General features: G+C 33.2%; 1 protein-coding gene across 5 annotated transcripts in view; it reads right to left on the bottom strand.

Moving 5' to 3' along the window:
- Tcf12 (transcription factor 12) overlaps positions 1-26,089 on the bottom strand; it is a 356,155-nt gene that overhangs the window by 198,895 nt on the left and 131,171 nt on the right. The window contains exon 2 of one of the 5 annotated variants that reach the window (XM_077800290.1): positions 20,825-20,886. The exons of the other annotated variants lie outside the window; for them this stretch is intronic. Coding sequence (XP_077656416.1) covers positions 20,825-20,872 — 48 coding nt within the window. The 5' untranslated portion in view covers positions 20,873-20,886. The remainder of the gene's footprint in view (positions 1-20,824; positions 20,887-26,089) is intronic. 5 annotated transcript variants of the gene reach the window in all.

The following is a 26,089-nucleotide window of genomic DNA, read 5'->3' as shown; positions in this document are numbered from 1 at the left end:
GGAAGGTTAGAAACCATGAACAGAACACCTGAGAATTATGGGACAGCATCAAAAGAACAAATCTAAGAGTTATTGGGATACAGGAAGGCACAGAGTTTCAAACCAAAGGAATGCACAGTCTCTTCAAATAGATAATAGCAGAAAATTTCCCAAGCATAAAGAATAAATTGGAAAACCAAATACAAGAGGCTTACAGGACACCAAATGTACAAAATTACATCTATATCAAGGCACATTACTGAAAATGCCTACCCTACAGAAAAAGGATAGAATCTTAAAAACCACAAGAGAGAGTAGAATCAGATCACATAGAGGGGGAGACCAATTCGTGTCTCAGCAGATTTTTCAACCCAGACCCTCAAAGCCAGCAGATCATGGAACAACATATACCAAGCTCTGAAAGAAAATGGATGCCAACCAAGAATCTTATATCCAGCAAATCTAAGCTTTAGATTTGATGACAAAATAAAAACTTTCTATGATAAACAGAAGTTAAAAGAATTTACAACTAGAAAGCCTGCATTACAGAACATCTTCAGCAAAATATTCCACGAAGAGGAAATGAAAAACAATGATGAAAATCAGCAGAGGGAGGGATTACACTAAGGGAAAAATTAATCAGAGGAGAAACCAAGTCAAGTTAAATACCAAAAATAAACAAAAATTGCTGTCTCAATAATAACCCTAAATGTTAATGGCCTGAACTCACCAATCAAAAAACACAGACTAGCAGATTGGATGAGAGAGAGAGAGAGAGAGAGAGAGAGAGAGAGAGAGAGAGAGAGAGAGACACACACCCAACAATGTGCTGCCTCCAAGAGACTCATCTCATAGAAAAAGATATCCACAGACTGAAGGTAAACGGTTGAGAAAAATCATACCACTCACATGGACTGTGGAAGCAAGCAGGGATTTCCATCCTCTTATCAAATAAAGTAGACTTCAAGCTAAAGTTAATCAAATGAAATAAAAAACGACACTCCATACTGCTCAAAGGAACCACACAGCAACAAGACTTAACAATTATAAATATATATGCCCCAAACAACGGAGCATCTACGTTCATCTAACAAACTCTTCTCAAGTTCAAGAGTCAAACAGATCACAACACAATAATTTTGGGTGATTTTAACACGCCTCTTTCACCACTAGATAGATCTTCCAAACAAAAGCTGAACAAAGAAACTATAGAACTCAATAATACAATCAATAACTTAGACATAACTAACATATATAGAATATTTCTTCCTTCAAAGAGAGAATACACTTTCTTCTCAACTGCACATGGATCTCCCTCTAAAATAGACCACATATTATGCCATAAAGCAACCCTTAGCAAATATAAAAAAGTAGAGATACTACCCTGCATTCTATCAGATCATAATGGAATGAAATTAAAAACCAATGATGAAATAAGAAATAAAATCCACTCCAACACCTGGAGACTAAATAATATGCTAGAAAGCCTGCATTACAGAACATCCTCAGCAAAATATTCAACTAGAAAGCCTGCATTACAGAATGTCCTCAGCAAAATATTCAACTAGAAAGCCTGCATTACAGAACATCCTCAGCAAAATATTCCATGAAGAGGAAATGAAAAACAATGATGAAAATCAGCAGAGGGAGGGATTACACTAAGGGAAATAATAAAAAATAATATGAATGAACAATGGGTTGCAGAAGACATCAAGGAGGAGATTTAAAAAAAATTTAGAGGTGAATGAGAACACAGATACAACATATTGAAATCACTGGGACACTATGAAAGCAGTTCTAAGAGAAAAGTTCATTGCATGGAGTTCATTCCTTAAAAGAAGAAAAAGTCAATAAATGACTTAACATTACATCTCAAAGCCCTAGAAAAAGAAGAAAAAATCTACACCAAAAGTAGAAAATAGGAAATAATCAAAATCAGAAATGAAATTGAAACAAAGGAAACAATTGAAAAAAATCGACAGAACAAAAAATTGGTTCTTTGAAAAAATAAATAAAACTGACAGACCCTTAGCCATGCTAACGAAGAGAAGGAGAGAGAAAACTCAAATCACTAACATACGGGATAAAAAAGGAAATATTACTACAGACACTACAGAAATACAGAAGATAATTAGAAATTATTTTGAAAACTTGCATTCCAATAAAATAGAAAATATCAAAGGCATCGACAATTTTTTTAAGTCATAGGATTTGCCCAGATTGAGTCAAGAAGATATACAGAATTTAAACAGACCATTATCAAGTGAGGAAATAGAAGAAGCCATCAAAAGCTTACCAACAAAGAAAAGCCCAGGACCAGATGAATATACAGTGGAGTTCTATAAGACCTTTAAAGCAGAACTAATTCTAATACACTTCAATTTATTTTAGGAAATAAAAAAAGAGGGAGACTTCCAAACTCATTCTGTGAGGCCAATATCACCCTGATTCCAAAACCAGTCAAAGACACATCAAACAAACAAACAAAAAATTCAGACCAATATCTCTAATAAACATAGGTGCAAAAATTCTCAATAAAATTCTGGCAAATCAAATATAAAACATATCAAAAAAAGATTGTGCACCATGATCAAGTGGGATTCATCCCCAGGATGCAAGTTTGGTTCAACATACGGAAATCAATAAATGTAATTCATCACATCAATAGACTTATTAAAGAATCATATGATCACTCAATAGATGCAGAAAAAGAATTTGACAAAATACAGTACCCCTTCAAGTCCAAAACATCAGAAAAAGTAGGGATAACAGGAAAATATCTCAATATCATAAAGGCTCTCAATGCTAAGCCCTAGGCCAATATCATTCCAAATGGAGAAAAATTGAAGGCATTCCCTCTAAAAATTGGAACAAGACAGGGATGTCCTCTTTCACCACTTTTATTTAACTTAGTTCTTGAAACATTGGCCAGAGCAATTAGATGAAAGAAATTAAAGGGATACAGTTAGGTAAAGAAGAACTCAAATTGACACTATTTGCTGATGATATGATTCTATATACCTAGAACACCCAAAAAGTTCCACCAGAAAACTTCTAGAACGAGTACATGAATTCTGCAACATAGCAGGATATAAAATCAACACTTATAAATCAAATGCATTTCTGTATATCAGTGACAAACCCACAGAGAGGGAAATGAAAAAAAAAACTACCACCATTTTCAATAGCCTCAAAAAAAATAAAATACTTGGGAATCAAATTAACAAAGAGGTAAAAGATCTATATAATGAAAATTACAGAACCCTAAAGAAAGAAATCAAAGACCTTAGAAGATGGAAAGATCTACCTTGCTATTGGATAGGCAGAATTAATATTATGAAAGAACCATATTACCAAAAGCACTATACAGATTTAATGCAATTCCAATCAAAATCCCAAAAGATTTTGGGAAATAGAAAAAGCAGTCATGAAAATTCATCTGGAAAAATAAGAGACCCAGAATAGCTAAAGCAATCCTTAGAAAGAAAGTGAAGCAGAAGACATCACAATATCAGACCTTAAATTATACTATAAAGCAATAGTAACAAAAAGAACATGGTATTGGCACCAAAACAGACTGGTAGACCAACGGTATAGAATAGAGGACACAGAGAATAACCCACAAAATTACAATTACCTTATATTACCTTATATTAGATAGCCTCTTCAACAGATGGTGCTGGTGCTGGGAAAACTGAAAATCCATATGCAACAAAATGAAATTAAACCCCTATCTCTCTCCATGTACAAAACTCAACTCAAAATGGATCAAGGACCCAGGAATAAAACCAGAGACCCTGTGTTTAATAGAAGAAAAAATAGGCCCTAATCTCCATAATGTGGGATTAGGCCCCCAAATCCTTAATAAGACTCCAATAAATGCATGAATTAAAAACCAAGAATCAATAAATGGGATGGAATCAAACTAAAAAGTTTCTCTCAGCAAAAGAAACAATCTGTGAGGTGAAAAGAGTGCCTACATCTTGGGAGCAAATCTTTAACCCTCACACATCAGATAGAGCACTAATGTCTAGGGCATATAAAGAACTCAAAAAGGTAAGCACCAAAAAACAAATAACCCAATCAATAAATGGGCCAAAGACCTGAACACACACTTCTCAGAAGATGATATACAATCAACAAATACATGAAAAAATGTTCATCATCACTAGCAATTAGAGAAACGTGAATCATCTCACTCCAGTCAGAATGGCAGCTATTATGAATACTAACAACAATAAGTGTTGTCAAGAACGTGGGGGGAAAGGTACACTCATACACTGCTGGTAGGACTGCAAATTGGTGCAGCCCATATGGAAAACAGTAAGGAGATTTCCTGAAAAATTGGGAATGGAACTACCATTTGATCTAGGCTATCCCTCTTCTCATTCTATACCCAAAGAACTTAAAAACAGCATACTACAGGAACACAGCCACATCAATGGTTATAGCAACACAATTCACAATAACTATACTGTGGAACCAACATAGATGCCCTTCAGAAGATGAATGGATTAAAAAATGTGTGGTCTGGGGTTGTGGCTCAGTGGTAAAGTGCTTGCCTAGAATGTGTAAGGCACTGGGTTCAATCCTCAGCACCGCATAAAAAATAAATAAATAAATAAATAAAGGTCCAACAACAACTAAGAAAATACTTTTTTTAAATGTGGCATATATACACAATAGCATATTACTCAGCAATAAAAGAGAATAAAATCATGGTATTTGCAGGTAAATGGATGGAGTTAGAGAAGATAATGCTAAGTGAAGTCAGCCAATCCCAGAAAACCAAATGCAAATGTTTTCTCTGATATAAGGAGGCTGACTCATATTGTGGGGTAGAGAGGGGGAGCATGGGAGGAATAGATGAACTCTAGATAGGACAGAGAGGTGGGAAGGGAGGAAGCATGGGGTTAGAAATGATGGTGAAATGTGATGGACATTATTATCTAAAGTACATGTATGAAGACATGAAATGGTGTGAATATACTTTGAATACAACCAGAGATAAAAAAAATTGTGCTCTATATGTGTAATATGAATCATAATGCATTCCACTATCATATATAAATTTAAAAATTAATAATAAAAAAAACTAGACCAGTTTAAGGAGAAACTATCGCCCTATGTACATGGAGTTCCTTGAGAATGGCAGTTTGATGAAGTCACCTGTCAAACCCACATGATAGCACTCCTAATCCTATGAATAAGAGCCAGTTACATCTATTCTAATCATCTCTGTGATATTTTGAAATTGATTGCTTAACATTTCTTTATATCTAAATATTTTAATACATACACATTTAAAAAGTGTAGAAAATACTTTGTACAATTGTCAGTATAGTTCTTCATCCTCCATATTGGCTTTTGAAATAAAGAAATAAATGTACATTAAAAAATTATTAACCCATTATACTGTACTATTTTCTACATAATACAAAGGCAAAGTGTAAATTAGTACTAATTACTTTAGTTTGTAAATTATAAAAAAGCAGTATCTAATGAATTGATCTCAATAAAAATAATGGAAATCAATACTTCAATCAACAAGGTAACATTCAGTGAGTTAAAAAATATTTTACCCCATACAATGTTCTTACTATAGGTCAAGAAGCAAAGGGGAGGAAAGTTGCAGACACTAAATTCAAGAAGAAACACAATATTCTGCTCTTAGTTTATAATGTTTAATTTTTCCTTGATTCTTATTAATGGGCAAAACATTACAGAAGTTAAGCATCTTCTAGTTCAGGAATGGCTGCTACACTTACAATAAAATTTTAAATAAGAGAAATGTAACTCAATTAAAAAATTACCTAACTCAAAAATTACACTCTGAAATATAATGCAACATATGTAAAACTTTGAGAAAAACTGTTAGTTTATTCCTAAAAAAAAAATACTGACTTCAGACTTACATGTACAAGGTTTGTCAGAAACTTATGTTTATGCTAATAGTTTGAAAAGTTTATATTTGCATTAACAAATAGTTTTTAAATGCCATATATTTTTTAAACGAAAAAAATAGGTCAAGAAGCAAAGGGGAGGAAAGTATTTTCTCGACTAATTTAACTGGAAAAAAAATTTTCCCTCTAATGCTTTTGTGTCTTCTAATACATGCTACAAAACATGTTTTAAACCATACCACTTGAAACCCTTCACAGATTCTCTGTTTTCCTTTAGTAAGTCCTTCCTTTACAATAACTTTTGGATACTCTGTTTCAGGGCTAGTTAAAGTATGGTGTGTACACTGATGCTGGACCAAGAATGGTTGGTTATCCATCGACAAGGTAAGCAAAGGAACTATGAAGAAGCTCTCAGACATGATTTCAAGTAATTTGACAAAACAATTTTATGTGTTTGTTGAATATAACAAAAATAAACCTGAACCTTGGATTTTATAAAGTTAATCACCTTTTAAAATGTACTATAAAATATATCATATATAAAATGGTTAAGGAAACCCAACTGTGGTTTAAATCCTAAACTCAGTTCTGACTTTCCTCCTATAAAAGGTTCTGTGTTCACCATAAATAGGTTTATTAAAAGATTAGATTCATGTTACATTTATTTTTTAACAATAGGTAGGGAAAACTGGAACAAAATTTATCCTAACTTTGCTTTCTATAAATTTATTCATTATTGTATTTTTGATAAGTATTGTTCTAAAGATACTTGTTTTTGTAAAAGCTAGTCTTTCACGGATTGTTTCATAAGCACTAATTCATATCTTAGTATTAAAAATGTGGTTCTCAGTCTCAGTTATTTTGGCAAATTCAAGAGAATGTTCAAATGTAAAACTTTTAGTAAAATCTTGCAATCAGTGACCTAAAATCTGCATTATAAAAAGACCTTCAAGAGATTCATAAACAAACTATAGTTTGAGAAGAACTAGTTCATATTATTTTGTAAGCCATGGGAACTTATTCTTCTTCTACCCCTAGCACTATATCAAAGACAAAATGGTCACATTTTAAAGCCCTGATTCTACCTTCACATTCACGAATCTGCCTAATATGTACTATGTATAATCAGGCAAAATTAAGAAAAGATTTTAAACTTGGATTTTACATAATTTAAACCTTATAGATTCTACTATTAATCAATAGTATTATAATTGAGTAAATATTTTAATATGTATTTTTTTAGTTATAGGTGAACACAATACCTTATTTTATTTATTTATTTTTAATGCAGTGCTGAGGATTGAATGTAGTGCCTCACCCATGCTAGGAGAGTGCTCTGCCACTGAGCCACAATCCCAGCCCCAGTAAATATTTTTGATATTTATGAAACTAACCAAAATAAATCAAACTTAAGAAAAAACTACCTTTATTGAAATTCATGCAGTAAGAAGAAAAGACATCAGTTAATTAGCAATGCTGCATTCTTACACTCAGTAAGATAACATTTTAAAATAATAACTCTACCTGTATGTTAAGTATTTATTTTTTTAACGATAGGTAGGGGAAACTGGAACAAAAACAGTATATATTATCCTAATATTTAACCTTGTAAAAGCTACAGAAAAAAAGACTAGAAGATCAATTATCAAAAGTGTTCAAGGCCAACCTGGACAGCATAGTGACACACTGTATCAGAGAAGGAAAGAAAGAAAAGGGGGATTGGGAAAGGAAAGGGGAAGGAGGAAGAGAAAGGGAGAAGAGACTGATATTTCTTTATTTTACTTTTCTATATTTTCCAAAATGTATAAGATAACCATTTGTTACTTTCCTAAAAGACACATAATTTGTTCTTTTCCTTTAATATAAGTAAGATATTTCATTGTAGAGAGTTAGGAATGTACAAAAATAGCATCAATTTATAAAGCAGGGGGGGAAAACCCACTTTACCTCCACTGGAATGCAAACTCAATGACAGGCCTGTTACTCTCCAATCAGGTCTCTTCCCCCAGGCTTCATCCCAAATGTCTGGGAAATCTATAAATCTTAAAGTTACCATAAATTCACTTACTTATGATAATTTTCTTATGCACTATTAATTATCCCACCAATAAACAGATTAAGCAGAGAAAATGATATTTTTAAAGAAAACTATAATATAGGGGACTTTCCATCATTATCTACTTATCTGATAATAGGGATTACGTCAGCCTAAAGATGCTGAGAATGAATAGGGACTAGGTCAGCCTAAAGATGCTGAAAATGACTGCCCCACCATAAACCATCTTGTGATCACCCCTCTGATACCATCCTTTTAAAATGTCCCATCCCCACCCCTCACTAAGCTTCCTTTAAAAGAAAAGCTGGGAACAACAAAAACCTTGAAATGGTCCCCATTTTCCCTTGAACGTGTATCCTCCCTTGCTTTCCTACATAAATTATCTTTGCCTCTACATGTGCTGAAATCTCTTCTGATATGTACCATCAAGGACCCTGTTGGTGGAGTTAAGCCCCACAACTTCCAGAAACTCTTCAGGACTCTCTATTCTAGAGATATATCTTTTCTGGTGACAGTATTGATATACCAAAATTTGACAAAAATACAATATAATCTGTTTGTTGACAGTATCCTGTCTTGATTCTCATTGTTGAATTAACTATGATAGCTATGGCAACAGCATCAGTTGATGCTTAATTTCAAATTCTGACCTATGCCCATAACACTTAGTTCACAATCCATCAGTAAAAACAATACTGCATGTCCTGGTAGGATCTATAGGACAATACTTTTGAAATCTGTCACCTGCCATGGTGGTTTTGACCACGTGGCTGCCATTTACCCCCAGTTCTTCCTGTCCTCATGACTAAGGCCAACCCATTTTTTTAGGGTAAGTTCAAATTAAAAGTATAATAGTGAAGTAATATTCCTTTAAGTTACTGATTCAAATAGGTGCTGAATCACTGGCCTGGACTTATTTTCCCTAAAGGTGAAGAAAGCAAGCAAGTCACTTGAAGAATCAGCAATTTCTTCTAGGAATACACACCAAATTTTCCCTCATTCTCCTTAAGTCAAGGTTTTATATGCCAACATTTACAATAATAGCATGCGCATGATAATACCACTTGCCAGAACTTGAACAAAAGGTATCTCTCACTTGACCCTTACAATCCTACGAATTACTTACTGATATTCCCATTCCACGGATGAGGAAAGCAGCACATAAAAAGTTTACATAACTCACCAGAAGTATGACTGTATAGGAGGATGGGGATTTGAATTCATTCAGGCTAACTCTAGAGCCCAACTATGCAATGTTATCTCTCTAATAATAACTGTTTTTCTCTAGAATTCTTGTGAATTGAATGGCTCTCTGATAGGCGGGAGTCATATAAAATGAATACATTTATTCAAACAGGAATTCACAATGCAAGAACGAAATAAATAAAAATTTTAAAACTATCCACTTTAGCAATGGTGCTCAAAATAGCAGAGTCAAAAAAACTCTTGAGAACTTTTTGAACTTATGGACTCTGATGATGAATAAGCAAACAAAATGGAAAATGAAAAAATCTTTTAGTAAGTACAAATCAACTACAGACAATTTTATTTCCTACAGAACTTTTCCCTTGCCTAAGGTGGGAATGCAGTGCAACAATCTTCTAGGAAATTGAGATAATGGGGAATGCAAATTGAGGCTCCAGCAAAACTAGAATCAAATTTCTGCAGCATTAGAAGAATTAGTTAAGTATCTCCAGCTAAGATTAGCCCTTATTATTAAGAAATTGGAATTAATATTCACTATCATGAACTGGAAAAGGCTTAATAACGCCATTCCAACACATGGTAACTGAATGGCTTGGTAGTAATGTACTAAAATTTGCAAATAATAACACTAATCAAATTGTGTATGTGTGAGAGATATGTATGTATATATACGTCACACACACACACAGATATAAAAATTCTTAGGAACAGAGCATAAAACCTAAATTCGGCTGGATGTTCAACCAGAGAAACAGTATCAGAAGGCTTCATAGGGAATCCAAGATTTGTTCTGCAACGCTGAAGCTACTTAGACATAGCAACTGAACCTAAGAAGACCTGTAAGAGACAGACCTGTTTTACTCTTCCTCAATTCCTAGATCTCTGAAATCCATGGTGGTCATCTAGATAAAAGATCACAGATGTCATGGGGATAATCCAAGAAAGAAAAGGCAATGAAAGACTTTGCATTTCTATTTAATATCCAAAGGAGATAGTACCCGGTTTTTGGTTATGCAGGTTCTCTTCCAGATAATTCTTAGAAGCTGAAGTGCTAGAACTTCCTTTGAAAAACAAAGGAAGGTATTGTCATTAGGTTATATAAGTTAAGTGTAATTTAATGGTGAGTTAGTATATTTGATACACAAAGCATAACTTTTAGAGGTGATTTTCAAATGATAAGTGGGCTTCTGAAAACAAAAACAGGGTCCTCTCAGTAGAGACTCTATTTTAGATGAGTAGGTTAATTAAAGATCTCATAAAGTTTTTCTTGAATTTGGAATCATTCCTCATTTTAAATTTTTGGAGTTTTCTAATTTAACAAAGCATTTTTTTTGAGAAAGTTCTAACATTGTTTTGAGAAATAATTTTTTAAATATTTAAGTCTCTGAAATATCAACAATAAAATCAGTGAGTCTTTCCATTCATGTGTTGATTCATGTGTTGACGTTTCAAAGATACATTTAAAGAAATTTTTCTCTTTCACATTAGCCCCTACTTCTACAGGTCAAAAAAATTAAATTCTAAATATCCTCCCATTTTCTTAGCACTTACTGACTTTTTGCATGTTATTCTCCTTTAAGTTCTTCAACTATCAGTGAAGCCATTTTCTTCTTTAACCAGGAAAGAACAAGTCCTCAGAGTTAGCAACATAGTGCTAAAAAACGACCACCAGGGGCTACTCATTCACCAGTTTGAAAAACACACATCAGATCTGAATAAAAACACACCAATTCTTAGGAGTGTTTTGGTGGGTATTCATTTGTCCAGAAATATGCCATAGTTCAGTCATAACATAGTTATTTATCAAATAAAATTATGTGAATTCTTAAAAAATTGAAGACAGAAAAATGGAAAAAAGTTAACAGCATAAAAATAGTTCTACCCTATGGCTGTATATCAGAAATCAGGTTCCCTGAAGTGAACATAAATTGTGGAAGTGAATGTGTTGTTTCCTCAATCAGTAAGGCTTTCTGAATGCTTCTCAGTAGATGCATCACAAACTAGATCATGATTCTAGTGTTTAAAGGTAGCATTCTTCACAAAACGTGGTATTTAAAACACAAGCCAGCAATGTAATCTAGTATACAGTCAAAGAAGTAGCTGCCTGATCCTTTATCAGAAGAAAACTACACTCTTATATGTATACACATATATGTATTTATTTAGTAAAATGAAATTGTCAACCAAGTTCAAGTGGCATCACTTTACTGGAATAAGTTCAGCTAATACAAGTACAATTAAAAGTAAAAAGAATACGATAATTATTTCCTAAAACGTTAAACTATACTCTGAATCAGACATTTAATCCAAACTGATACGGTTTTCCTATATTTACACCAATAAAATTTCTCAAATATTTATGGAAAATAAGGTTAACTACATTTGCACATAATACAAAAGTCTCAAGATACTTACAAAAAAGAAGAGACCAGCATTCCTTTAACAATCAATAATAGCTCACAGTAGCAGATTCTTTTTTATAATGCATCTCCTAAGAAAGACTGGGAGATATGCCACTTTAATACTAAGGTTAACAGTGGCACAAACTAAGCTATCTATGTAATCAAACATGATGATGTAATCAAACATGATGATTCAATATCAACAAGAAAACTAAAATGGATTTTCTCTTTTGTCTGCTTGCTTGCTTGATTTCAATTCGTATGTTTTTAATGTTTACTACCAATACCTACCTAGATGCCTCCAGGAGTACTTGTGGACAATTGTCAAATCTTATTTTTTATTCTCTTGACTTTTTCCTACCCTTTTCTTTTTCCCCATTCCCAATACCTTTTAATTACTTCTTTACATCATTTTAATATAGTTACTTATGAAAAGTAAAAAGGTAAAACATACATATGTAAGTATGACGGTGCATATGTACACATGTATTACTGCCTGTAACCAACCTATCAGGTGCTGTGTTAGGTACTAGAATACAATAAATACAATGGGCTTTGCCTTCAAGGAGTTCACAGTTTGGGAAAAATAAAGCAAGCACATCTAAAAATATTTTGATAAACTGAATGACTTAATCACAATATTTAAGCTATGCCACATTTCAACTTCCTAGGTTTGATTAGTATTATTAGACTACTTATTAGTCTAAGGGGCAGGATGGCATGATCAGTGAATTTTTAAATGAAACCTAAATCACCCTGCCAAATTCTAAGTTAAAATTCCTGTGCTGAGTATTAATAGCTTAAAATATGTCAATTTAACAGCACAGCTTCAAATGGCACATCAAAGTAGAAATTAACAAAGGGGTAGGAAAGATGGTGGAATGGGATGGACGTCATTACCCTGCGTACATTTATGATTACATGAATGGTGTGAGCTCTACTTCATCAACAACCAGAGAAGTGAAAAATTCTGCTCCATTTGTGTACAATGAATTGAAGAGCTTTCTACTGTCATGTATAATTGATTAGAACAAACAAACAAACAAATAAATAAACAGTAGGAATTAATGCCAGGGGGGCAGAAGAAATAACACTAAGATTTGCAAAAGAATGCTCTGAAGCAAAATGAAACATACTGATCATCAGAAAACACAAGGGTCATTAAGCAAATCTCTGGTGACCATAGTCATCCCAGCTAACTTTTATTGATTATCTACTTTGATACAGCACTGTGTTTCATGTATTAGATTGATTAATTTAACCTATGTTAACCTACATATCTAATACTATATTTCTCCCATCTCACAGATGGAAAAACTGTGTCTTAGAGAATTTCTCCAAATCAAGGAGCAGTAGAGAACTGATATAATTTCAAGTAGTATGACAGCAGATTAATGTTAGTCACTAATTTTTTACTCTTCAGCACCAAGAAATCTAGCAGTAAGGTAGATAGGCTAATACAGAATCATTTCCAACAGACAGCTATTCTCAGGGTCTCAGAACACCTCTGCTCTCAGTTCTGAGATACTTTTAAAAGTACACTTTTATACTTTTCTTTATACTTTTAAAAGACATGAAAAACTTACCATGTTCAAAATTACACCTTAAAAAATTAAGAACACAAGAGCCAACATCCCTTTAACTGCCAGAGCAAACACATTATTCTGTATCATGTAGCCTTTAAAATCTCCAAAGTACAGTGAGAAAAGAATAAGAATGAAAAAGTAGCAAGGCGCAGTGGCACATGCCTGTAATCCCAGTGGCTCAGGAGGCTAAGGCAGAAGGATCATGAATTCAAAGCCAGCCTCAGCAAAAGTGAGGCGTGAAGCAACTTAGTGAGACCCTGTCTCTAAACAAAATACAAAACAGGGCTGAGGATGTATTCGGCTCAGTGGTAGAGTGCTCCTGAGTTCAATCCCCAGTACCCCCAAGAAAAAAGAAAAAAAAGCAAATAAAGTTTTATTTGTATATGAAAATTATTTTAATTTTGAAAACACTCTATAAAGATCTCAGGAATACCTAAAGGTCCCTGGAACACACTATATATATATATGCTGAATTATACTATTTGCTATATTTCAAAATAAATCGTGAATCCTCAATACCGCTACCTTGTCAGAATCTAGAAAGTCTGGCTGGTTGAAAAGTAGAATCCCCGTTTCAAAGATTAGTTAAAAATACTTAGAAGTAAGACAAAACTAAAGAACAGATTTTTGCTGATTAAAAAAAAAATGCCAGTATCCAAATATTTAAAGACAGTTTGTAGTAAGAAAAACAACTGCTCAATGGCAAATAGGGTATTAAAATAAGGATCTCTTGAATAAGCATATTTTCAGTCTTGTGCAAGTCACTGAGGGCAGCCAAGAGGAAACTGAGGGCCTCAGTTCAATGGCCCAAAAGGAACTGAATCCTATCAACAACCACATGAGCTTGAAAGTAGGTCCTTGTCCAATAGTCCTTCAAATGAGATCCCAGTCCTGACCAACACCTTACTTATAGCCTTATGAGAGACCCCAAAAGCAGAGGACCAAATTAAGCTATGCCAGATTCCTCATACATAGAAGCTTCAGAAGATAAGTATGTTATCAGAGACCATCTAGTTTGTGGTAATTTAACATGGCAAGAGATAACTAATACAAACATTAGAAAAATACAACAAAATATTAGGAAAAAGTTATATCCAACTTAGATGAAAAGGATAAAGGAACATACTTCCTTGTGGGAAGCCATTCTCGCACGTGATTGGGCACCTCCCTGATTGGGTGTGAGGCGTTCTGGCTAAACTGTGTCGGAGCTAATCCCCACCCTCTCTAGGTGCAGAGCCCTTCCATGTGGGGGTGTGACTGACCATTGACCCTGAGACCAATCACTGACCCTGACCTTGGAATGCTGTCCCCCTCGACCTTCATTGGATGGAATTTTCCCCTGAATTTCTTGTTCCCCAATAAAAGGCCACTCCCTGGCATGCTCTCTCTCTCCCCTGCTAGTCTTGAGTAAGCCTTGCTTTCCCCCCACCGTGGTTTGAGGCAGGAGCCAGAGGGAAGGCCATCTCAGACCTGGTCAAAGAAAAAGGAAATTGAGTCTTGTGTGTTTACTTTGATCTCACTAGTTAACTTCTATGCTACAAACCTCTTGTACGAAGCCAGCGTGCTAGTCGCGCGGCTGACTTCCTAAATTATATAAGATAATCAATCTTACTTAAAAAAAAAAAAAGATAACTTGAATAGCCCTTTATGTTTTAATAAAATTAAAACTTTAATTAAAAATCATCCCAAAAGACTCCAGGTCCAGATATTACCAGTAATTAATTCCACCAAACATTTCAAGAGACAATTATACCAATACTACACAAACTTCCAGAAATTTGAAGAGGAAGTAATAATACTCAACTCATTCTCATGCTTGTATCACCATGATACCAAAAGGTATCATAGCAAAATAGTTCACAAGAAGAAAAACCCTCCAGATCAATATTGCTCAGATATAAACATTTGTTTTTAGCAAAATGAATCCCAAAACATATACAAAGGTAGTTCAAAAGGAAAAAAAAAAAAAATCCTGATTAGAAATGAAGAAAGTTAAACTGTTGTTATTGATGGATGACATACTGTCCAAACAGAAAATCCTCAAGAATGTACAAAACAGCTACTACAAATGGTAAACAAGGTATACAAATCAGAAAATGAGATTAAGGTACTTTTACTATAGCATCAAAAATTATGAAGTGTTCATTAAAAAACCGAAAGGAATATGTGCAAGACCTATTCACTGAAACTATAACACATTACTACTAAGAGAAATTAAAGAAGGCTTAAATATAGAGATATGTTTTACAGGTTAAAAGCATCCATACTGTAAGATGTCAATTACCCTCAAAATGATCTATAAATTTAATGCAATCCCAACCAAATTCCTAGAAGTTTTGTAGGAACTGATATAACGGTTTAAATTTTTCAATTTATATACAGAAAAACTAGAACAGCCCAATTTTAAAATAGGATAAGAAAGTTAGAAGGCTTAAACTACCTGATTATCAAGATATATTGTAAAGGTACTTTCACCACGAGATTATGGTATGAATGTGAAGAGTAGAATAGAGAACTTACATGCAAAGAACCAAGATCGCCCAATTTTAAAACAGGATAAGAAGGTTGGAACAGGATAAGAAGGTTGGAAGGCTTAAACTACCTGATTATCAAGATTTATTGTAAAGGTATATTCACCAAAAGATTATGGTATAAATGTGAAGAATGGAATTGAGAACCTAGAAATTGACCTTCACCTGTATGGCCATTTGATTTTCAGCAGAGATAATAAGAAAATTTAGTGGGTAGAAAAGGGTAATTCTTTCAACAAATGGTGCTAGCAAAAATGAATAGCGTTATACAAAATAAACTTAGTTCCCTCACATGGTTATAGAAAAATGGAAATAGATCATCGACCTTAATTAAGAGTTAAACATTTACACTGTCTAATTTTACTACTTCTTTGAGAATGCTACTGCAGTCAAACTCAATTCACAGGTGACACAGAAGTAATTCTACAAATAGAAGAATGTGGGAAGTATATTCTATTCGTTTCTTGAAAATGGATAATTTGCAATAACTTGTTAAATACTGAGAAATCTAATGACAAAATCCATTTAGTTTTTGTTTCACTAAAACTTCTGAACCATGAAACTTTGTACTTTGTTTATTAATATCCTGCTAAGGACAGTTTGAGAAACCATTGATTTTATTAAACGTTTTTGTCTTATCTGTTAGGAATCTGATGCCCAGAATAATAACCCATTTGACTATATCCACTTGTCCAATCCACTATTCTTTGTATTGCAAAACAGATTTTCATTTTCCACTTCGTATAAAATATACCTGGCAGCTTTCCTAAGCCAGTATTGCTTCTATTCTCTCTGGATCACCCTTATGAAGTAACATCACTGGGTAGTACAACAATCTCTGTTATTTCCATGAGAAAGAGCACTCCCTTTGCAATACTTTTAAGAACTGAGAAATCTAATGACAAAGGAATCCATTTAATTTCCTTTTAACCTAATAATACATAAATATTTTGAACTATCAAACTTTGTACATTGTTTATTAATATCCTATTAAACACAGTTTGAGAAAACATTAATCTAATTAATGTAATTTTTTTACATGTTAGGAATCTGATGGAATATGAATTGATCATTTTTGTTTTTCCCATCTAGTTACAGTGACTAGAAAATAGTGGAATCTCAATAAATAATTCACGAACAATGGGAAAGGGAGAACAAAGGAGTTTTATATAAAGAGCCCACAAGTAAGAGCACAGAATTTCAAAAGAAGAATGCAAAATCCCAACTTGGGAAGAAAGACACTGAGGGGAAAGGACCTAAGTAAGGTAAGGTCAGTGGGAAATCAAGAAAAATATTTACACAGCAAGAACTGAGAAAAGTAAAGTCAATGAGAAATAGTGGTATCACCAATGTAGAGAAGACATAGTCATGCACTATATAATGACTTTTCAGTCAACAATATTCTTCTGCAAACTACTACATTAGTCCCTACAAGATTATAATGAAGCTAAAAATAACTACCGCCTAATGAATGCACAGCTAAAGAGACAAGAGAAAAGCAAACTGCAGAAGAAAAAGAGGCTTCTTCTAAGCCCTTCACCAAAAACATTCACTGTGAAGGGCTTAGAAGAAGCTTTTGCTGACTTCAGTGAGTACTTATTGAAAGCATAGACTACAATAAAAAAAGTTTTAGTAAAGGCAGATGTTTCTGATGCAGTATCTTCAAGTAAATTAATGATAAATAATAATAATATAATAAATAATAATAATAATAAAGCAAACCACCATAGGCCTGTTTTTAAGAGCAACACCTTGAATATCCTTCAGGAGGGACTTGAGATGGCAGCATTCTTACCAGAGAAGACAGCACCATGCAAGTTATTAACCTAAAGGCCTTCCAGGGAAACAAGATATGAAGGAATAAGACAATGATATTGATGATCCTGATTCTGTATAGGCCTAATCTCATGTGTGTGCTTGTATCACAGTTTTAAGCAAAGTTTAAAAAGTAAAAAGTAATGTATTTTATACTGTCAAAGATGTGGGAAAAAAGGAACACTGAGGCACTGTTGATGGGAATGTAATTTAGTACAGCTACTATGGAAAACAATATGAAGTCTTCAAAACACTAAAAATAGAACTACCATATGATCCAGCCTGACTACTTCTGGTTATATGTCTGCAGGACATGAAGTCAGCATACAAAAGAGATACCTGCACACCCATGTTTATTGCAGCACCACTCACAATTGTCAAGATATGAAATCTGCCTAGATGGTCGTCAACAGAAGAATGGATTCAAAAATATGGTATATATGAACAATATTTACTCATCCACAAAGAAGAATGAAATCTCCATCATTTACAGAAAAATGAATAAAACTGGAGGATCTCATGTTGACTGAAGTTAGACACAGAAAAGACAGGCATCATGTGTTTTCTCTCATATGTGGAAACTTAAAAAAAAAAAAATACAGAAACAAAAACCAAAAAAACCCTGAAAGTGTTAAGAGAGTAGTAGAGGGAGTATTAGGGACTGGGAAAAAGAGATAGAAAGGAGGGCAGACAGAAGGGCTGGGGTTGTGGCTCAGTGATAAAGTGCTTGCCTAGCATATGTGAGGCACTGGGTACGATCCTCAGCATCACATATAAATAAATAAAATAAAGGTACTGTATCTACCTACAACTAAAAAAAAAAATTAAAGTTAAAAGGGAGGGGACACATTATCAACACATGATATATGTATGTATGAAAATGCCATAGTGAAATAATTTATATAATTAATATTAATATTTTAATTATAAATTATAAATAAAATGCTTATAAGATGAAGACATAAAGATAATATTTTTGTACAATCATACAATATGTTTTAAGCTAAGTATTATTAGTAAAGAGCAAAAAGGTTTTTTTAAGTTTATTACATGAAAAAGTATAGTAAGCTCAAGTCAATTTATTGCTGAAGAAAAACAAATTTTATAAATTGTTGTTACCTAAGAATATAATGTGTTGAAAGTCTAAATGTCTCAGTCCTTTACATTCACTCACCACTCCCTCACTGGATGACTTCACCCCCAAGTATCTACAAGTCCTGTATGGGGCACGGTAAAGATGGACTATTTACATTTTCTACTATATTTTTTATTGTACTTTTTCTATTATTAAATATGTTTTAATAAACAAATTTTTGCCATTGTGTACCCTTGCCTACAATATTCAGTACTATATTATGCTGTAGAGGTTTGGAGTCTAGGAACAATCAATGGATTATTCCACACAGCCTCAGTGTGTAGCTGGCTATCCCATGGAGGCTTGTGTAAGTATATTCTATGACGTTTACACAATGATGAAATCACCTAACAACACATTTCTTAAAACATGCCCCCGCCATTGAGCTATGCATTATTGTATTTGACACAGGACAGCTGGTACTTTATTGCTTAATCACAAATAAATTCAGAATAATTTCCTAAACACCAAAGAATATATTCTGCTCCATATACAAAGCACTATACTAATTATGATATAAAATCACATTAAAATTATTTCATTTGATAACATGAAGATTTAAGAATGAGTTCAATATGTCAAAGAGAAACATTTCAAGCTTGTTATAATCTAATAAAATTATCAGAGAATATGACAAGAAAAGAAATTACATACAGAACTAAAATGTATTGATCATGCTAAGCCTCTGACATATATATGCTCATTTGAATTTCATAACTACCTTGTGGGATACATATTCTTTTAAAAAGATTTGAGGAACTGAAAATGTACGAATCTTTATTCTGTCATAAAATACATTCTAAGATTCTAAGTTGCCCCATTACGTTTTTCCAACAATCTCCAAATTCCTAAAATCTGTAATGCAATAACTTTTCTGATAGCTTTAATTTCATAAATGAAATCTACTTTTTCTAAATTATAGAACTTCTTGTTGAGCATTTAAATTCACAATATGATTTTAAAAGAGAATGAACGTGTACCTTTTCATGAGACTGGTGGTGAAAAGAGGAATACACACCTAGAGATTCCAGATATGTGCTACTTATTTTTTAAAACTTCCTCTAGTTTATTTCCGCATACTCCTCATGAGACCAATCTCTTAGTAGATGAGAAACGAGAGACTCAAAAATTAATTTATGCAAGTTAAATATAAGAAAAAAACCTGGAAGCAAATCTATCTGATTCATTCAATGGCTTGTGTCTTTTGTTTGTTTTGCTTTACATATAAAATGTGGGCAGTATTCTTATAAGAAATGTTGGTAGTATCACCATCTTAAAATTCCTAGAGTATCTTTCCATTAAGTCCTGGACAAATAAGAATAACAACTGCTTCGGGGACTTTTTATGCCTTTCTGGTAAGGCATATCTCTGAGCCTCATGTCTAAAATGAAGATTTCTCAATGAGTTGGTATAAAGATCAATGAAGGCAACACATGAAAGTGAACTCTGTATATGGTGACAAAGGCTAGTTATAATTATTACTATTAATAAAAATAAGTGGGTTTAAAAATACTATTCAGAATCTCCTGCATTTTATTTCCACTGATAAGAAATCTCAGAAAAATACTAAAGGAATGGTCTTAAAAAAAGGGAGGGAGGGACTAAACTTAACAATTTACAAGAAGGGACATTAAAAAGATTCAAAGAGTAATGTGATATGATTTCTATTTGTTAGCTTTAAAATCTAAACAATGAGAAAACAAAGAGAGAACTGTAAAGACCAGATACGTCCTAATACAGATGTATAGGCATACTAAATTAAGTAAAACTCACAGTAAGGGGAGAAATGAACATAAAGGCTCTTTCTGAAAAGATCTAAAATGGAACATCTCAATAGTTGTTGTCTCTAGGAATAAAGGTGAGACTAAAAAACAATTTTTACTGGAATAAAACAGAACAATGGGTAACCCAGTCAGTTTGTGATTTCTGTGGGCAAGAAATATAAAGGTGCTCTCATCATATCATCATAACCCCGTTTTTCTTATCCAAGAACATACAGATTACAGAGATTACAGTTTACAGGTAGGTGCTGTTTTGAATACCACCAAGAATAACAAATACATATTCTCATGAGTTTATTTAAACCTAACTTTAAAATACACCCTTTTATTACCCATAGTTTTCTTCACATTCAGAACATTCTGAAGGAGCAGTTACATAACAAAACAGAGATTAATGGGAACATAGATGCAATATATAGAAAACACTTACTTTAAGTCTCTGTCCCTTCTGTCTTGCTTTGCTATTTAACTGCTTCATCTCGTGTTTTGTACCTGAGATCAAGAGGCATAAAATACTATTTCAAAATTTGTGTGTCCTTTCTAATTATTCCATTTGAACTCCTAGTAGCTACAAAAACTATACCTTTTTTCCCCTTCAAAAATAAAACATTAGCAAATAAACAATCTGGAGAAAATACCTATGCTATATTAAAGGTATCCTAATCTTTATCACCCGTGAATACTGACAAATAAGGGACAATAAAAGCAATTTTTTATTCATATGATTAGATTTTCCCACTTGTAAATAAATTTTATTTATCAAAATCAAATAATCTGATATTTGTTTAAATAACCGTAACTAACTTGCCACAGTCTTAAAAAAAAAATGGAAGTTTAATTCAGGTATCCTCTTTCTGTGGGAGTAGTGAATCTAAATAATTTTATATCTTTCCCAGTCACCTAGTATGGGGGGGGCCAACTTTCATTTTCCTACTTTGTGAAATTTTTCTTCTTTCTATTCCTTTATAATCTGGTTCCTATCATCCTAATCTAAGTTTAAGTTCAACACAAATGGATTTATGTAATTAACCTTTCTGCATTGTCCTATAATTTGTCGTTCTTTTATTTTGCATCCATGCTTCATTCATTCATTCCCTGAATAAAAGTCTATTTTTAATTAGCTACCCACTCCCTGAAGGATAGGCCAATTTCTTCTAGAGAAAGGCTACCAGTCTCATAACAATCATGGACAGAATGAGTTGACTTACTCTATACTGAGTTTAGTCACTGGAGGCCTTTGTCCTTGAGTCCCTCTTATTGCACCTTTCCAGAAAGTTGTCTTTCTTTCCCCTCTATTCACCCAAATGTCCACTGTCTTATCTAGTAACTCTTTTCTGACAACTCAAAGTACTCTCTCCCCCACCTCAAATACCAATGACATTATTTTGGTAATTCATTATTCGCTACATATAATAGCTCTTCCATTGCTGTCTTAGAAGAATTTAAGCTTTAAAGTGTAATGTCTTAGGTAAATATGACTTTTTTTCTAAGCATATTTCCTGAACTCCAAAATATGTATGTATTTCTTTACCTTTAATATTTCAAAAACTGAATACATTTAATAATCTCAGAATCTTAAAATTGGGGAAGCAAAACTTTCTTAAAAGCAGACACTTATTAATATCCTTATTTGTAAGGGAGGTTCTCATACTACTGCGCTCCAATGGGAGAGGAAAACATATTCCTTCTGCCCTAGAAATTCCGATGGCCTCTGCTGTCAAATGTAAACGAACTACTCAACTGGTCAATCCAAAATTCCAGCCAGTATAACCCTTACTGAGGTCAGAATGACCTCTGTATGTTTTATGGATAGTATATGAAGGAAGCCAAGGCTCTATTATCCCATATCTAGCTCTCTATCTACAAACTATGGAGTGGCTCTTGGCAAAGCTCTTGCACATGATGAAAAGATATTGAATACCTGCTAAGAAAGGAAGGAGCACTAAGCAAAATTAAAGTTCCCTTTAGCCACATGTGGCAGAAATGTCCAGGAACTGCAAGACAAACAACATTCATCTCATCCAGATAACCTTACACATTTAATTTTAGTTTCCACAGAATCTGAAAACTATATTCTTACTTTAGTTTTTATTTTTTGTTTTCTTCATCCCAAGTTCCCAATGTATGGCTTTATATACAAAATTTAGAATACTGGACCAACTCCAAAGTCTTTCTAACCTCACATTTTCATTTTCTACCTGATCTGGTCTATCAGGTTGCCATCCATGTGTGTTCCTGATAAATGTTCTGTGAAGCGACCGTGGCTGGTGCTGTCTAAATAAGCTGAACCATGGCATCCTTTCATTGCTGAAGGTAGCAGAAGTCACAGCAAGTATTAAAATGAAAGGCCTCAAAATATATCTACTTATTTAAAAACCTTTTGTGCTGAGTCATATACATCAGCTAAATGAAGTGTTTTAAAGCCAATTCATTACCATGTCACTGGCAGTTTCTCCTTCTTCGCTAACAGGCATAAGTCCAGAATTGTAGTGAAATAATTAGTATCCATGACATTTCTATCAATGGATAGGCATGGGGTGGGGATGGGGCGTTGGGCTAAACAGAAATAACTTGGTCAGAGCCAAAAAGGGAAGAATTGGGAATACCAGAAATAGACATTGATTCTCCATCAATCAGCTGGGTCGACTTTAACGCTTAGTCTTTAAATTTTATTTTACCCCACAATACACTATACTTGCTAGGAAAATTTTTCTATCGTATCATTCCCCATATCCTCTTTCACCAGCAGTAGATCCTCTTCTTTTTTTCACCTTTCTCCTCTCCCACTCCTTCAGAATATGGCAGAATATTTAGGCCAGTTCTTTGACTTGGGAGCTACTAAGGTAAGAAGATTAAAATACACTAGCATAATATTCAGTGTCTGAGTTCTACGTCAGAGGCTGTCATTAAATAGTCATACAGCTATCCAGATCTCATGTATTTTGTGGAACTAGCACAAATCTCAAACTCTCCAAGTCTTGGTTTCCTCATCTATGATATAAAGGAACTGAGTATAAACAGATAACTAACATCCTTTCATCTTTGAAAACTCTATAATACTGAAAAATGCACAGGGAAGAAACAGCAAAAATACAAATGACTTTTAGTCTGCAAACCTTATCACAAAAAGAAAACGAATGCCAACTCCCGATCCCTGATGGCACCTATAAATATAATCCCTGAGTACTTTACTACTAGCAAACTGAAGGTTACCTTTTAAATGAAGGAATGAAAAACTTGATATTTTAGAACAGAATAACAACAGAAAACTCCTCTTTCTTTAGAGCTTGATCTAGATTAATGGTAACATTGCTAAGAGGGCAGAGAAACTATAAGACAACACAATCCCTTGAAATGTCCATTGACTTAAAAAGATCAGACATATCAGGAAATATAGCCATGAAAATGTACATTAAATTATTAGATATTTGTTGATAACAGTGGTAATAATAATAAGCAGCTTCCATTTAGTATCAATAAGTGAAATATTTAATAGCTATTATTATATTTCACCTTTACTAAAACTATACAAGATATGTGTAAAATTATCATAATTTTAGAGATAAAAAATTGAAACCCAGAGAGGTAAAGTAACTTCTCTAAGATCACATACAAGTATCCATTACCTTTGATCTTAAATGAAATTCTTTTCTAAGTAGAATCACCATAGGGACAACAATGCATAAACACGGACAAATGTCTTACTACCATCAATATTACTATCATCTACATCAAACTTCATCATCTTAAGTCAATTTTAAAGTTTTCCTTCCTTAATCTCCAAATCCAATTACCCTAGTAAATATAATCATTATTCCCCAATTTGATTATATTCAGCAAACACATATACAGCACACATTATGTATAAAACATCATATCAGGCAGAGACAAAAATTTTATATCAAAGTTGAATAGCAAGAAGTTTTTGCTTCCCCCCCAAAAAGAAGTGAGCAATTATATGGGAAGAAAAATTGATTTTATTTATGTCCTTTATAGATCTAAAGAAATTAGAGTATATTAAGTAAGACTATTTGAGCAAATAGTTCTTAGTCATTACACTTATAGTATATCTGCAAACGTACTCATTTCATTTACACTTATGTAATTGTTATATATAGATCTAACAAATTTTGAGAAACAGTTTTAAAACCAACACTCACATAGCACTATATACCAGACACTGATCTAAGCACTTTATGTATATTGTTTCATTTAATACTCAAAAACAACCTTATGAAGTAGGTATCATTATGCCATTTCACAGATAAATATACTAAGGTACAGTGGATTTAAATAACTTGTCAGAATCACCCTGGTAGCAAGAGGGAGAAAAATCTGAATCTAGAATAAGTCATCATTTCTTTGTAGTTTAAAAAAATGAAAAATTATGCTACATTTGGCTTTTATACATGGTACAATAGCAAATATAGAAAGCATTTCTTTGCACTAAATGATAAGAAAGGGAGGGGACAAACTCATCAAATAAATTTCTTTTTGCCCTGTCTATACCACCTTAGACTTAAATCCTTCATTTGTCTCTGATGCTTTACCTTGATCATGACTTTTATAAAATTTCTAAAAATTGAAAGTATCTTTCACATTACGATGCTTTTTTCTTCTTTTTATGTGTGTATTTTTGTTCTGCACAAGTAAGCAGGCATTTAAAAGTACAGAAACCAAGACTCAAGGGTAGAAAGATCTATGGGTAAAATGCAGTGCTCTTTCCCTCTGACTGCCTCAAACATGTCCTGTTTCAAATCCATATTTCCCAAGAAAGCTGAATACATCTATTATTTCTTCTAAAAACACTTTATATTTCTTGTCTACCTCATAAAATCTCTTCACTAAATGGTTCTGTGTGGATATTTCTAATGACCAGATATTTAACTACCTCTATATCTACACTGTGAGGCTATTTCTGGTGCATTTGGTAAAAAGAGGGATAGCCACACCTAACTGGAGAGCTGCTGAAGTGACTTTTCCATGCTCAGAGAAGGGATGTAAGACTAATATACCAAAGAAAAATCTGTGCCTCTTCACTACTTGACTATTCTGGAGCTCATGTGCACAAGTCTACTATTCTAGAAAAATATCTTAGAATCAGATTTAGATTTAGTATCTATATGGTAAATTTAGGACCCATGTATGGTGCACACGAAGATTTCCTTTGAAAAGCTGTTAAATAAATATTAAATTCAACCTACATGATTCTGTATAGTCCCTTCTATACAACTATGTATATGACATACAGTATTAATAGGGTTCATGTGCCAAATACAGTTTTACATTACTGCAAAAAAAAAAAAATCATTCCATTCTTTTTCTCTTATAGCATTGAATTGGGCCAAAAAGGGGGGAAAACAGCAGCCTAGATAGTTTAATCCATGTAAATCAAAAGCGTGTGTTTCATAACTCCAACCAAGTACTCTGTAGTTTTTTCAGTATTATTTTTGTATACCAGGCCCTTCAAATTTTATGACAACTAAAATAACAAAATTTTCTATTCAGTGATGTTTATGAAAATCGAATCAATTTTGACTCAATTTTAAACAATGCAATTTTCTGTAATGACATGTACAGTCAATACAATATAATGAAGTATAAATAAATTTTTTCACATGATTTTCACAAAAGTATTTGTAATTTCGTTAAAGTTTACATTGAGTTAACTATTTTACTAGTAGTATATCAAAAT

Source organism: Urocitellus parryii, chromosome 6 (genome assembly GCF_045843805.1).
Source record: "Urocitellus parryii isolate mUroPar1 chromosome 6, mUroPar1.hap1, whole genome shotgun sequence".
NCBI classification, from domain to species: Eukaryota; Metazoa; Chordata; class Mammalia; order Rodentia; family Sciuridae; genus Urocitellus; species Urocitellus parryii.
The sequence above is the reverse complement of the archived record's forward strand: the minus strand, read 5'-3'. Positions and strand labels throughout refer to the sequence as shown.